General features: G+C 48.5%; 1 protein-coding gene across 1 annotated transcript in view; it reads right to left on the reverse strand.

Moving 5' to 3' along the window:
- Positions 1-15,537, reverse strand: part of CCDC183 (coiled-coil domain containing 183) — a 47,738-nt gene that overhangs the window by 8,286 nt on the left and 23,915 nt on the right. The window contains exons 10-13 of the mRNA XM_038767849.1: positions 12,730-12,890; positions 6,475-6,640; positions 2,083-2,196; positions 254-338 (exon numbers count right to left, since the gene is read on the reverse strand). Coding sequence (XP_038623777.1) covers positions 254-338; positions 2,083-2,196; positions 6,475-6,640; positions 12,730-12,890 — 526 coding nt within the window. The remainder of the gene's footprint in view (positions 1-253; positions 339-2,082; positions 2,197-6,474; positions 6,641-12,729; positions 12,891-15,537) is intronic.

Consider the following 15,537-nt stretch of genomic DNA (forward strand, 5'->3'; position numbering starts at 1 on the left):
ACTGAGGCCCAGAGAAGTAAAGTGACTTGCCCAAGGTCACACAGCAGACACGTGGGTCTATATGTTGCCGACTTGTAGAGCGTGGGCCTGCTCTATTCATCCTCCCTCCCATCTTCTAGACTGTGAGCCCACTGTCGGGTAGGGACCGTCTCTATATGTTGCCAACTTGGACGGCCCAAGCGCTCAGCCCAGTGCTCTGCACGCAGTAAGCGCTCAATAAATACTTTTGCATGAATGAACGAATGACTATTACCTGTTGCATCGGCGTCCTGATCCTCAAAAGAAATCTTCAGGTTCAGCTTCTCCTCTTGGGTCGACTTCTCCAGGAGGCGTTTGACCTGCGGAAGGGATGGCGGGGGTCACTTCGGCCCGGAGCCTGGGGGACTGTGAGCCCACTGTTGGGTAGGGACCGTCTCTATATGTCGCCAACTTGTTCTTCCCAGGCGCTTAGTCCAGTGCTCTGCACACAGTAAGCGCTCAATAGATACGATTGATCGATTGATTCAGAGAACAAAACCAAACATACTAGCAAAATGAAATAAATGGAATAGATATGTACAAGTAAAATAAATAAATAAATAGAGTAATAAATATGTACAGACATGTATACATATATACAGGTGCTGTGGGGAAGGGAAGGAGGTAAGGCGGGGGAGAGGAGGGAGAGAGGAAGGAAGGGGCTCAATCTGGGAAGGCTCGTTCCCCTCGTCCCCCACTCCATCCCCCCATCTTACCTCCCTCCCTTCCCCACAGCACCTGGATATATGTATATATGTTTGTACATATTTTTTGACTCTATTTATTTATTTATTTATTTAATTTATTTGTACATATCTATTCTATTTATTTTATTTTGTTAGTATGTTTGGTCTCTGTCTCCCCCTTTTAGACTGTGAGCCCACTGTTGGGTAGGGACTGTCTCTAGACGTTGCCAATTTGTACTTCCCAAGCGCTTAGTACAGTGCTCTGCACACAGTAAGCGCTCAATAAATACGATTGATCGATTGATTCAGAGAACAGAACCAAACATACTAGCAAAATGAAATAAATGGAATAGATATGTACAAGTAAAATAAATAAATAGAGTAATAAATATGTACAGACATGTACACATATATACAGGTGCTGTGGGGAAGGGAAGGAGGTAAGATGGGGGGGATGGAGGGGGGGGGACGAGGGGGAGAAGAAGGAAGGGGCTCAGTCTGGGAAGGCTCGTTCCCCTCTCCATCCCCCCATCTTACCTCCCTCCCTTCCCCACAGCACCTGTATAGATGTATATATGTTTGTACATATTTTTTGACTCTATTTATTTATTTATTTATTTAATTTATTTGTGCATATCTATTCTATTTATTTTATTTTGTTAGTATGTTTGGTCTCCGTCTCCCCCTTTTAGACTGTGAGCCCGCTGTTGGGTAGGGACTGTCTCTATATGTTGCCAATTTGTACTTCCCAAGCGCTTAGTACAGTGCTCTGCACACAGTAAGCGCTCAATAAATACGATTGATCGATTGATTCAGAGAACAAAACCAAACACACTAGCAAAATGAAATAAATGGAATAGATATGTACAAGTAAAATAAATAAATAAATAGAGTAATAAATATGTACAGACATGTATACATATATACAGGTGCTGTGGGGAAGGGAAGGAGGTAAGGCGGGGGGGGAGGAGGGAGAGAGGAAGGAAGGGGCTCAATCTGGGAAGGCTCGTTCCCCTCGTCCCCCTCTCCATCCCCCCATCTTACCTCCCTCCCTTCCCCACAGCACCTGTATATATGTATATATGTTTGTACATATTTTTTGACTCTATTTATTTATTTATTTATCTAATTTATTTGTACATATCTATTCTATTTATTTTATTTTGTTAGTATGTTTGGTCTCCGTCTCCCCCTTTTAGACAGTGAGCCCACTGTTGGGTAGGGACCGTCTCTAGATGTTGCCAATTTGTACTTCCCAAGCACTTAGTACAGGGCTCTGCACATAGTAAGCGCTCAATAAATACGATTGATGATGATGATGATGATGATTGACCCCGGGCCCGCTAGCCCCGGCGGCCCTCCGTCCCTAAAGCAGCACCTTATCGTTCTCCTCCATCGAGACGTCTTTGGACACGCCGACCAGATGGACGAGCTTCCTCTGACAGAATTCCAGCTTGTCGAAGGCGTCCGTGAAGTCAGCGGAGACGTCCTCCTGGAAGCCAGGGAGCGGGCGTGACCTTTGACCCCCCATCCAAGCCACCTCCAACTCCTCCCGGTCACAAGCCCTTGATTTGCACCCCGTCCCGTACAAAGCAGTAATTTATTTCAATATCCGTCTCCTCCCGTAGACTATAATAATAATAACGATGGTATTTACCATCATCGATCGTATTTATTGAGCGCTTACTGTGTGCAGAGCACTGTACTGAGCGCTTGGGAAGTACAAGTTGGCAACACATAGAGACGGTCCCTACCCAACAGTGGGCTTATTTATTAAGCGCTTGCTATGTGCCAAGCGCTGTTCTAAGCCCTGGGCCCAGGTGGTCCCACGGGGGGCTCCCAGTCCTCATCCCCATTTTCCAGATGAGGGAACTGAGGCCCGGATAAGTGAAGTGACTCGCCCGAAGCTGCCAAGCGGCGGAGCCGGGATTTGAACCCACGACCTCTGACTCCCAAGCTCCTGCTCTTTCCACTGAGCCACGCTGAGAAGTGACTTCTGTGAGCCCACTGGTGGGTAGGGGCCGTCTCTATATGTTGCCAACTCGGACTTCCCAAGCGCTTAGTACAGTGCTCTGCACACAGTAAGCGCTCAATAAATACAACTGATTGATTGATTGATTGATTACCCCAGGACACGCAGAAAGACGAGTGGCGGAGCCGGGAGTAGAACCCGGGTCCTTCGGCCGCCCAGGCCCGTTCAATGCCATCATCATCATCATCAATTATCCCGATTCTAAGCGCTTAGTACAGTGCTCTGCACACAGTAAGCGCTCAATAAATACGATTGATTGATTGATTGATTCTACCCCAGCGCAGCGTTTGACTATCTCTGACCCTTCGGCCCGGCCCGGGGACACGTTCCCTTCATATCCCACTGGTTCCCCCAAAACAGCCGGGGCCGGGGGTGGTCTCGTCCTCGGCCCTGGGACACGTTCCCTTCACGTAATAATAATAATAATAATAATAATAATAATAATAATAATGGTATTTGTTAAGCGCTTACTGTGTGCAGAGCACTGGACTAAGCGCTTGGGAAGTACAAGTTGGCAACATATAGAGATGGTCAGTCTTGAATACCATTCAATGGTATTTAATAATAATAATAATAATGGCATTTAATAATAATAATGACATTTAATAATAATAATGGCATTTAATAATAATGGCATTTAATAATAATAATGGCATTTAATAATAATAATAGTGGCATTTAATAATAATAATGGTGTTGGTATTGATAATAATAATGTTGGTATTTGTTAAGAGCTTACTATGTGCCAAGCAGTGTTCTAAGCGCTGGGGTACATACAAGGCGATCAGGTTGGCCCACGAGGGGCTCCCAGTCTTCATCCCCATTTGACAGACGAGGTCACTGAGGACCAGAGAACAATAATAATAATAATGATGGCATTTATGAAGCGCTTCCTTTGTGCCAAGCACCGTTCTAAGCGCTGGGGTACATACAAGGCGATCAGGTTGTCCCACAAGGGGCTCACAGTCTTCATCCCCATTTGACAGATGAGGTCACTGAGGCCCAGATAATAATAATAATAATGATGATGGCATTTATGAAGCGCTTCCTTTGTGCCAAGCACCGTTCTAAGCGCTGGGGTACATACAAGGCGATCAGGTTGTCCCACAAGGGGCTCACAGTCTTCATCCCCATTTGACAGACGAGGTCACTGAGGCCCAGATAATAATAATAATGATAATGATGGCATTTATTAAGCGCTTCCTTTGTGCCAAGCACCGTTCTAAGCGCTGGGGCACATACAAGGCGATGAGGTTGTCCCACGAGGGGCTCCCAGTCTTCATCCCCATTTGACAGATGAGGTCACTGAGGCCCAGATAATAATAATAATGATGATGATGGCATTTATTAAGCGCTTCCTAAACGCTGGGGTGCATACAAGGCGATCAGGTTGTCCCACGAGGGGCTCCCAGTCTTCATCCCCATTTGACAGATGAGGTCACTGAGGCCTAGATAATAATAATGATGGCATTTATGAAGCGCTTCCTTTGTGCCAAGCACCGTTCTAAGCGCTGGGGTACATACAAGGGCGATCAGGTTGTCCCACGGGGGGCTCACAGTCTTCATCCCCATTTGACAGATGAGGTCACTGAGGCCCAGAGAATAATAATAATAATGATGATGGCATTTATTAAGCGCTTCCTAAATGCTGGGGTGCACACAAGGTGATCAGGTTGTCCCACGAGGGGCTCACAGTCTTCATCCCCATTTGACAGACGAGGTCACTGAGGCCCAGAGACTAATAATAATGATAATGGCATTCATTAAGCGCTTCCTTTGTGCCAAGCACCGTTCTAAGCGCTGGGGTACATACAAGGCGATCAGGTTGTCCCACGAGGGGCTCACAGTCTTTATCCCCATTTGACAGATGAGGTCACTGAGGCCCAGATAATAATAATAATAATGATGATGGCATTTATTAAGCGCTTACTTTGTGCCAAGCACTGTTCTAAGCGCTGGGGTACATACAAGGGCGATCAGGTTGTCCCACGGGGGGCTCCCAGTCTTCATCCCCATTTGACAGACGAGGTCACTGAGGCCCAGAGAATAATAATAATAATGATGATGGCATTTATGAAGCGCTTCCTTTGTGCCAAGCGCCGTTCTAAGCGCTGGGGTACATACAAGGTGATCAGGTTGCCCCACGAGGGGCTCCCAGTCTTCATCCCCATTTGACAGACAAGGTCACTGAGGAGCAGAGAATAATAATAATAATAATGATGGCATTTATTAAGCGCTTCCTTTGTGCCAAAAGCACCGTTCTAAGCGCTGGGGTACATACAAGGTGATCAGGTTGTCCCACGAGGGGCTCCCAGTCTTCATCCCCATTTGATAGACGAGGTCACTGAGGCCCAGATACTAATAATAATAATGATGATGGCATTTATGAAGCGCTTCCTTTGTGCCAAGCACCGTTCTAAGCGCTGGGGTACATACAAGGGCGATCAGGTTGTCCCACGGGGGGCTCCCAGTCTTCATCCCCATTTGACAGATGAGGTCACTGAGGCCCAGATACTAATAATAATAATGATGATGGCATTTATTAAGTGCTTCCTAAACGCTGGGGTGCACACAAGGCGATCAGGTTGTCCCACGAGGGGCTCACAGTCTTCATCCCCATTTGACAGATGAGGTCACTGAGGCCCAGATACTAATAATAATAATGATGATGGCATTTATGAAGCGCTTCCTTTGTGCCAAGCACCGTTCTAAGCACTGGTGGGGGGATACAAGGTGATCAGTTTGTCCCACGAGGGGCTCCCAGTCTTCATCCCCATTTGACAGATGAGGTCACTGTGGCCCAGATAATAATAATAATAATGACGGCATTTATTAAGTGCTTCCTTTGTGCCAAAAGCACCGTTCTAAGTGCTGGGGTACATACAAGGTGATCAGGTTGGCCCACGAGGGGCTCACAGTCTTCATCCCCATTTGACAGATGAGGTCACTGAGGCCCAGAGAATAATAATAATAATGATGGCATTTATTAAGCGCTTCCTAAACGCTTGGGTGCATACAAGGCGATCAGGTTGTCCCACGAGGGGCTCCCAGTCTTCATCCCCATTTGACAGACAAGGTCACTGAGGAGCAGAGAATAATAATAATAATAATGATGGCATTTATTAAGCGCTTACTTTGTGCCAACCACCGTTCTAAGCGCTGGGGTACATACAAGGCGATCAGGTTGGCCCATGAGGGGCTCACAGTCTTCATCCCCATTTGACAGACGAGGTCACTGAGGCCCAGATGATAATAATGATGATGATGATGGCATTTATGAAGCGCTTCCTTTGTGCCAAGCACCGTTCTAAGCGCTGGGGTACATACAAGGGCGATCAGGTTGTCCCACGGGGGGATCCCAGTCTTCATCCCCATTTGACAGATGAGGTCACTGAGGCCCAGATAATAATAATAATAATAATAATAATAATAATAATAATGATGGCATTATTAAGCGCTTACTTTGTGCCAAGCACCGTTCTAAGCACTGGGGAGGATACAAGGTGATCAGGTTGTCCCGCGAGGGGCTCCCAGTCTTCATCCCCATTTGACAGATGAGGGAACTGAGGCCCAGATACTAATAATAATAATGATGATGGCATTTATGAAGCGCTTCCTTTGTGCCAAGCGCCGTTCTAAGCGCTGGGGAGGTGACAAGGTGGTCCCACGGGGGGGGGTCCCGGTGATAACACCCCACTGGTCCCCCCCAAACAGCGGGTCTCTGCCCGGGGGGCTGACCTCTCCGGGCACCGAGATGCCCCACAGGCGAACGAAGAGGTTGTCGATGCCGTTCTGGATGGTGAGCAGCAGCTCCTGGTTCTTGGCCACGCTGTAGTTGACCCTCTCCAGCCTGGCTTCTTCCGCCTCCAAGCTCTGCCTCATCCGCTCTTCCATCTGTCGGGAACTTTACGGCCCCGGGATGGGAGCGGGACCATTACGAGGGCCCGGAAAACCAGGGTGCCGATGATGATGACGATGGCATTATGTTCCCAAGCGCAGTAAGCGCTCAATAAATACGATTGATTGATTGATTGGTTGGTTGGGCGCTTACTAAGCGCTGGGGGGGGGGATACAAGCTCAGCGGGGCTCACGGTCTTAATCCCCATTTTAAAGGTGAGGTCACTGAGGCTTGGAGAAGTTAAATGACTTGCAGACTTGCACGTGGCAGAGCCGGGATTAGAACCCATGACCTCTGACTCCGAAGCCCAGGCTCTTTCCAGCGAGCCATGCCGCTTCTCTATAATAATGTTGGTATTTGTTAAGCGCTTACTATGTGCCAAGCACTGTTCTAAGCGCTGGGGGAGATGCAAGGTCATCGGGCTGTCCCACGGGGGGCTCACGGTCTTAATCCCCATTTTAAAGGTGAGGTCACTGAGGCTCGGAGAAGTTAAATGACTTGCAGACTTGCATGTGGCAGGGCCGGGATTAGAACCCACGACCTCTGACTCCGAAGCCCGGGCTCTTTCCAGCGGGCCACGCTGCTTCTCTATAATATGTTGGTATTTGTTAAGTGCTTACTATGTGCCAAGCACTGTTCTAAGCGCTGGGGGAGATGCAAGGTCATCGGGCTGTCCCACGTGGGGCTCACAGTCTTAATCCCCATTTTAAAGGTGAGGTCACTGAGGCTCGGAGAAGTTAAATGACTTGCAGACTTGCACGTGGCAGAGCCGGGATTCGAACCCACGACCTCTGACTCCGAAGCCCGGGCTCTTTCCAGCGGGCCACGCTGCTTCTCTATAATAATGTTGGTATTTGTTAAGCGCTTACTATGTGCCAAGCACTGTTCTAAGCGCTGGGGGAGATGCAAGGTCATCAGGTCGTCCCACGGGGGGCTCACAGACTTAAGCCCCATTTTACAGATGAGGTCACTGAGGCTCAGAGAAGTTACACGACTTGCCCAGGGTCACATAGCAGACACATGGCAGAGCCGGGATTAGAACCCACGACCTCTGACTCCGAAGCCCGGGCTCTTTCCAGCGGGCCACGCCGCTTCTCTATAATAATGTTGGTATTTGTTAAGCGCTTACTATGTGCCAAGCACTGTTCTAAGCGCTGGGGGAGATGCAAGGTCATCAGGCCGTCCCACGGGGGGCTCACGGTCTTAATCCCCATTTTAAAGGTGAGGTCACTGAGGCTCGGAGAAGTTAAATGACTTGCAGACTTGCACGTGGCAGGGCCGGGATTAGAACCCACGACCTCTGACTCCGAAGCCCGGGCTCTTTCCAGCGAGCCATGCCGCTTCTCTATAATAATGTTGGTATTTGTTAAGCGCTTACTATGTGCCAAGCACTGTTCTAAGCGCTGGGGGAGATGCAAGGTCATCAGGTCGTCCCAAGGGGGGCTCACAGACTTAAGCCCCATTTTACAGATGAGGTCACTGAGGCTCAGAGAAGTTAAACGACTTGCCCAGGGTCACACAGCAGACACATGGCAGAGCCGGGATTAGAACCCACGACCTCTGACTCCAAAGCCCGGGCTCTTTCCAGCGCGCCACGCTGCTTCTCTATAATAATGTTGGTATTCGTTAAGCGCTTACTATATGCCAAGCACTGTTCTAAGCGCTGGGGGAGATGCAAGGTCATCGGGTCGTCCCACGGGGGGCTCACGGACTTAAGCCCCATTTTACAGATGAGGTCACTGAGGCCCAGAGAATGATAATGATGGCAATTGTTAAGCGCTTACTATGAGCAAAGCACTGTTCTAAGCGCTGGTGGGGGGGGGGGGATACAAGGTGATCAAGTTGTCCCACACGGGGCTCACAGTCTTCATCCCCATTTTACAGATGAGGGAACTGAGGCACTGAGAAGTGAAGTGACTTGTCCAAAGTCACCCAGCTGACAAGTGGAGGAGCCGGGATTAGAACCCACGACCATGCGCTTAGTACAGTGCTCTGCACACAGTAAGCGCACAATAAATAGCATTGACTGGTTGTTCTTGTGGCCCCCAAATGGGGACCAAGATAGCCCCAGATTTCAGGGTGCCGGTTTCAGTTCCGGTGGGCCGTGGGCACGGGGTCCCAGGAGCCAGGGCGGACCCGATCCTGGCCCTTGGGAGGAGGAAGAAGAAAGAAGAAGAAAGAAGAAGAAGAAAGAAGAAGAAGAAGAAGAAGAAGAAGAAGAAAGAAGAAGAAAGAAGAAGAAGAAAGAAGAAGAAAGAAGAAGAAAGAAAAAGAAGAAGAAAGAAGAAGAAAGAAGAAGAAAGAAGAAGAAGAAGAAGAAGAAGAAAGAAGAAAGAAGGAAGAAGAAGAAGAAGAAGAAAGAAAAAGAAGAAGAAGAAGAAGAAGAAGAAAGAAGAAGAAGAAGAAGAAGAAGAAGAACAACAACAACAACAACAACAACAACAACAACAACAACAACAACAACTGTGGCATTTTTTGAGCACTTAATACGTGCCAGGCACTGTACTAAGCGCTGGGGTGGATACAGGCAAATCGGGTTGAACACAGTCCCTGTCCCCTGCGGGGCTCACCGTCTCAATCCCCATTTTACAGATGAGGTAACTGAGACCCAGAGCAGTGACTTGATAATTACAATAATAATTTTGGTATCTGTTCAGCGCTTACTATGCGACAGGCACTGTTCTAAGCGCTGGAGTAGATACAAGATAATCGGGTTGGACACAGTCCCTGTCCCACACAGGACTCCATCCTTCATGTCTTCATCCCCATTTTCCAGATGAGGGAACCGAGGCCCAGAGAAGTGAAGTGACTTGCCCGAGGTCACACAGCAGGCAAGCGGCGGAGCCGGGATTAGAACCCACCACCTCTGACTCCCGAGCCCGGGCTCTTTCCACTGAGCCACGCCGTTGAAAGTGTTCACGTGTAAAGGTGACACGGAAGGGAGGAGTAGGGGAAATAAGGGATTAGAACAGTGCTCAGCGCTTAGAACAGTGCTTTGCACATAGTAAGCGCTTAACAAATGCCATCATCACCATCATCATTAGTCAGGGAATAATAATAATAATAATAATAATAATGGCATTTATTAAGCAGTTACTATGTGCAAAGCACTGTTCTAAGCGCCGGGGAGGTTGCAAGGTGATCAGGTTGTCCCACGTGGGGCTCACAGTCTTCATCCCCATTTCACAGATGAGGGAACCGAGGCCCAGAGAAGTGAAGTGACTTGCCCGAGGTCACACAGCAGGCAAGCGGCGGAGCCGGGATTAGAACCCACCACCTCTGACTCCCGAGCCCGGGCTCTTTCCACTGAGCCACGCCGTTGAAAGTGTTCACATGTAAAGGTGACACGGAAGGGAGAAGTAGGGGAAATAAGGGACTAGAACAGTGCTCAGCGCTTAGAACAGTGCTTTGCACATAGTAAGCGCTTAATAAATACCATCATCATCATTATTAGTCAGGGAATAATAATAATAATAATGGCATTTATTAAGCAGTTACTAAGTGCAAAGCACTGTTCTAAGCGCCGGGGAGGTTGCAAGGAGATAAGGTTGTCCCACGGGGGGCTCACAGTCTTCATCCCCATTTTCCAGATGAGGGAACCGAGGCCCAGAGAAGTGAAGTGACTTGCCCGAGGTCACACAGCAGGCAAGCGGCGGAGCCGGGATTAGAACCCACCACCTCTGACTCCCGAGCCTGGGCTCTTTCCACTGAGCCACGCCGTTTAAAGTGTTCACATGTAAAGGTGACACGGAAGGCAGAAGTAGGGGAAATAAGGGACTAGAACAGTGCTCAGCGCTTAGAACAGTGCTTTGCACATAGTAAGCGCTTAATAAATACCATCATCATCATTATTAGTCAGGGAATAATAATAATAATAATAATAATGGCATTTATTAAGCAGTTACTAAGTGCAAAGCACTGTTCTAAGCGCTGGGGAGGTTGCAAGGAGATAAGGTTGTCCCACGGGGGGCTCACAGTCTTCATCCCCATTTTCCAGATGAGGGAACCGAGGCACAGAGAAGTGAAGTGACTTGCCCGAGGTCACACAGCAGGCAAGCGGCGGAGCCGGGATTAGAACCCACCACCTCTGACTCCCGAGCCTGGGCTCTTTCCACTGAGCCACGCCGTTTAAAGTGTTCACATGTAAAGGTGACACGGAAGGGAGGAGTAGGGGAAATAAGGGATTAGAACAGTGCTCAGCGCTTAGAACAGTGCTTTGCACATAGTAAGCGCTTAACAAATGCCATCATCATCATCATCATTAGTCAGGGAAGAATAATAATAATAATAATAATAATAATAATAATAATAATAATGGCATTTATTAAGTAGTTACTATGTGCAAAGCGCAGTTACTATATGCAAAGCACTGTTCTAAGCGCTGGGGAGGTTGCAAGGTGATCAGGTCGGCATCATCATCATCATCAATCGTATTTATTGAGCGCTTACTATGTGCAGAGCACTGTACTAAGCGCTTGGGAAGTACAAATTGGCAACATCTAGAGACAGTCCCCGCCCAACAGTGGGCTCACAGGGGGAGACAGAGAACAAAACCAAACATACTAACAAAATAAAATAAATAGAATAGATATGTCCCACGTGGGGCTCACAGTCTTAATCCCCATTTCACAGATGAGGGAACTGAGGCCCAGAGAAGTGAAGTGACTTACTCAAAGTCACCCAGCTGACAACTGGATTCGAACCCATGACCTCTGACTCCGCTTCTTGGAGGAGGTGAGCTTTGAAGGTGGGGAGAGTGAGGAATTTATGGAGCGGGAGGGCGTTTCAGGCCATGAAGGGCGATGGCCACGGGGCGATTATTTATTAAGACCGTGAGCCCCACGTGGGACGGGGACTGTGTCCAATGTGATCTGCTTGAATCTACCCCGGCGCTCAGTACAGAGTCCGGCACACAATAAGTACTTAACAAATACCACACAATTATTATTATTATTATTATTATTATTATTATTATTATTATTATTATTACTACTACTACTACTACTACTACTAGAGAAGCAGCGTGGCTCAGTGGAAAGAGCCCGGGCTTTGGAGTCCAATCCCGGCCCTGCTACTTGTCAGCCGTGTGACTGTGGGCAAGTCACTTCACTTCTCTGGGCCTCAGTTCCCTCATCTGTAAAATGGGGATGAAGACTGTGAGCCCCCCATGGGCCAACCTGATCGCCTTGTAACCTCCCCAGCGCTTAGAACAGTGCTCGGCACATAGTAAGCGCTTAATAAATGCTATCATTATTATTATTACGTCTAGAGGAGGAGATTGGGCGGCCTTAGGGCAAGTCCCTTCACTTCTCTGTGCCTCAGTTCCCTCATCTGTAAAATGGGGATGAAGACCGTGAGCCCCCCATGGGCCAACCTGATCGCCTTGTAACCTCCCCAGCGCTTAGAACAGTGCTCGGCACATAGTAAGCGCTTAATAAATGCTATCATTATTATTATTACGTCTAGAGGAGGAGATTGGGCGGCCTTAGGGCAAGTCCCTTCACTTCTCTGTGCCTCAGTTCCCTCATCTGTAAAATGGGGATGAAGACCGTGAGCCCCCCGTGGGCCAACCTGATCGCCTTGTAACCTCCCCAGCGCTTAGAACAGTGCTCAGCACATAGTAAGCGCTTAACAAATGCCATCATTATTATTATTAAGTCTAGAGGAGGAGATTGGGCGGCCTTAGGGCAAGTCATTTCACTTCTCTGGGCCTCAGTTCCCTCATCTGTAAAATGGGGATGAAGACCGTGAGCCCCCCGTGGGCCAACCTGGTCGCCTTGTAACCTCCCCAGCGCTTAGAACAGTGTTCGGCACATAGTAAGTGCTTAATAAATGTCATCATTATTATTATTAAGTCTAGAGGAGGAGATTGGGCGACCTAAGGGCAAGTCAGTTCACTTCTCTGGGCCTCAGTTCCCTCATCTGTAAAATGGGGATGAAGACCGTGAGCCCCCCGTGGGCCAACCTGATCGCCTTGTAACCTCCCCAGCGCTTAATAAATGCCATTATTATTCTTATTATTATTATTATCATTACCCACTGGAGCCCCGCCGCTCCTCCAGGCCACCTCCGCCCAGAATCCTTCCGGCCGGTACCTGATGGAGCCGGGCGTCTGGTGGAACTTGAGTTCGGCCCGCTCCAGATCCAGTTGGCGCAGGAAAGCCTTCAGCTCCTTCCGCTTCTGCCTGCACTCGGCCGTCTGCTGCACCAGGTTCTCCTCGGACGTCCTCTGGGCCAGGAACCTCCCAGTGATATCCTGCCCGGCGGGAGAACGTCAGGCGGGAAGGCCCGACGGCGTCCGGGACCGCTCCTCTACCTTCTCCCTTCCCAAAGGAAGGAAGCCGTCCATCCCCTCGCCCCCTCCTACCTCACCTCGCTCCCCTCCGCTCCTCTTCTCCCTGGGCCTCCGTCTCTCCTCCGATCCTTGACCCACGTCCTGCCTCTGGCCGGGGACGCCCTCCCGCCTCCGATCCCATGGAAAATTCCTCCTCGTTGAAGGCCCATCTCCTCCAAGGGGCCTTCCCAGTCAAGCCGGGGACGCCCTCCCGCCTCCGATCCCATGGAAAATTCCTCCTCGTTGAAGGCCCATCTCCTCCAAGGGGCCTTCCCAGTCAAGCCGGGGACGCCCTCCCGCCTCCAATCCCATGGAAAATTTCTCCTCGTTGAAGGCCCATCTCCTCCAAGGGGCCTTCCCAGTCAATCAATCAATCCATCGTATTTATTGAGCGCTTCCCGTCATCATCAGCAATCATATTTATTGAGCGCTTACTGTGTGCCGAGCACTGGACTAAGCGCTTGGGAAGTACAAGTTGGCAACACATAGAGACAGTCCCTACCCAACAGTGGGCTCCCAGTCTAAAAGGGGGAGACAGAGAACAAAACCAAACATACTCACAAAATAAAATAAATAGAATAGATATGTACAAGTAAAATAAATAAATAGAGTAACAAATCCCCCTCTCCATCCCCCCCATCTTACCTCCTTCCCTTCCCCACAGCACCTGTATATATGTATATATGTTTGTACATATTTATTACTCTATTTATTTATTTATTCTACTTGTACATATCTATTCTATTTATTTTATTTTGTTAGTAGGTATGTTTGTACATATTTATTACTCTATTTATTTATTTATTCTACTTGTACATTTCTATCCTATTTATTTTATTTTGTTGGTATGTTTGGTTCTGTTCTCTGTCTCCCCCTTTTAGACTGTGAGCCCACTGTTGGGTAGGGACTGTCTCTATGTGTTGCCAATTTGTACTTCCCAAGCGCTCAGTACAGTGCTCTGCACATAGTAAGCGCTCAATAAATACGATTGATTGATTGATTGATTGATTTTGTTCTCTGTCTCCCCCTTTTATACTGTGAGCCCGCTGTTGGGTAGGGACTGTCTCTATATGTTGCCAATTTGGACTTCCCAAGCGCTTAGTACAGTGCTCTGCACATAGTAAGCACTCAATAAACACGATTGATGATGATGATGATGTACAAACATATATACACATAAACAGCTTCCTGTGTGCAGAGCACTGGACTAAGCGCTTGGGAAGTACAAGTTGGCAACATACAGAGACAGTGGGCTCAAGCCCTACTTTTCCTCATCTCCCCCTCCCTTAATAATAATAATGATGGCATTTGTTAAGCGCTTACTAGGTGCAAAGCACTGTTCTAAGCGCTGGGGAGGTTACAAGGTGATCAGGTTGTCCCACGGAGGGCTCACAGTCTTAATCCCCATTTTACAGAGGAGGGAACTGAGGCCCAGAGAAGTGAAGTGACTTGCCCAAGGTCACCCAGCTGACAGTTGGCAGAGCCGGGATTTGAACCCATGACCTCTGACTCCAAAGCCTGAGCCACGCTGCTTCCCTCCCTTCTGCATCGCCCTAACTTCCTCCCATTGCTCTTTCCCCCCTCCCAGCCCCAACAGCATTTATAATAATAATAATAATGATGGCATTTATTAAGCGCTTACTATGTGCAAAGCACTGTTCTAAGCGCCGGGGAGGTTACGAGGTGATCAGGTTGTCCCACCAGTCTTCACCCCCATTTTCCAGATGAGGTCACTGAGGCCCAGAGAAGTGAAGTGACTTGCGCAAAGTCACACAGCTGACAATCGGCGGAGGCGGGATTTGAACCCATGACCTCCGACTCCAAAGCCCGGGCTCTTTCCACGGAGCCCGGCTGCTTCTCAGTAGGGCCTAGTGGCAAGAGCCCGGGCTTGGGAATCAGAGGACCTGGGTTCTAATCCCGGCTCCGTCACTCGTCTGCCTTGCGACCTTGGGCAAGTCACTTCACTTCTCTGTGCCTCAGTTACCTCATCTGCAAAATGGGGATGAAGACTGTGAGCCCCATGGGGGACAGGGACTGTATCTGATCTGATTAGCTTGTATTTCCCCCAGTGTATTTACAACAGCGCTTGGCATCTAGTAAGTCCCTAACAAATACCATAATTATTAACTTTTATTAAATTATTAAATTATTATTAATTATTAAGTATTATTAACTTCTCTGTGCCTCAGTTACCCCAACTGTAAAATGGGGATGAAGATGGCGAGCCCCATGTGGGATGGGGACTGTTTCCAACCCAAGTACTTGTGTCTAGCCCAGTGCTTATACAGTATAGTAAGCACCTAACAGGTATCATAATTATTATTAACTTCTCTGTGCCTCAGTTACCCCAACTGTAAAATGGGGATGAAGACGGCGAGCCCCACGTGGGACGGGGACTGTGTCCAACCTAAGTACCTTGTATCTAGCCCAGTGCTTATACAGTATAGTAAGCAGCGTGGCTCAGTGGAAAGAGCCCGGGTTTTGGAGTCAGAGGTCGTGGGTTCAAATCCCGGCTCGGCCAACTGTCAGCTGTGTGACTTTGGGCAAGTCACTTAACTTCTCTGTGCCT

Source organism: Tachyglossus aculeatus, chromosome 27, assembly GCF_015852505.1.
Source record: "Tachyglossus aculeatus isolate mTacAcu1 chromosome 27, mTacAcu1.pri, whole genome shotgun sequence".
Taxonomy (NCBI): Eukaryota; Metazoa; Chordata; class Mammalia; order Monotremata; family Tachyglossidae; genus Tachyglossus; species Tachyglossus aculeatus.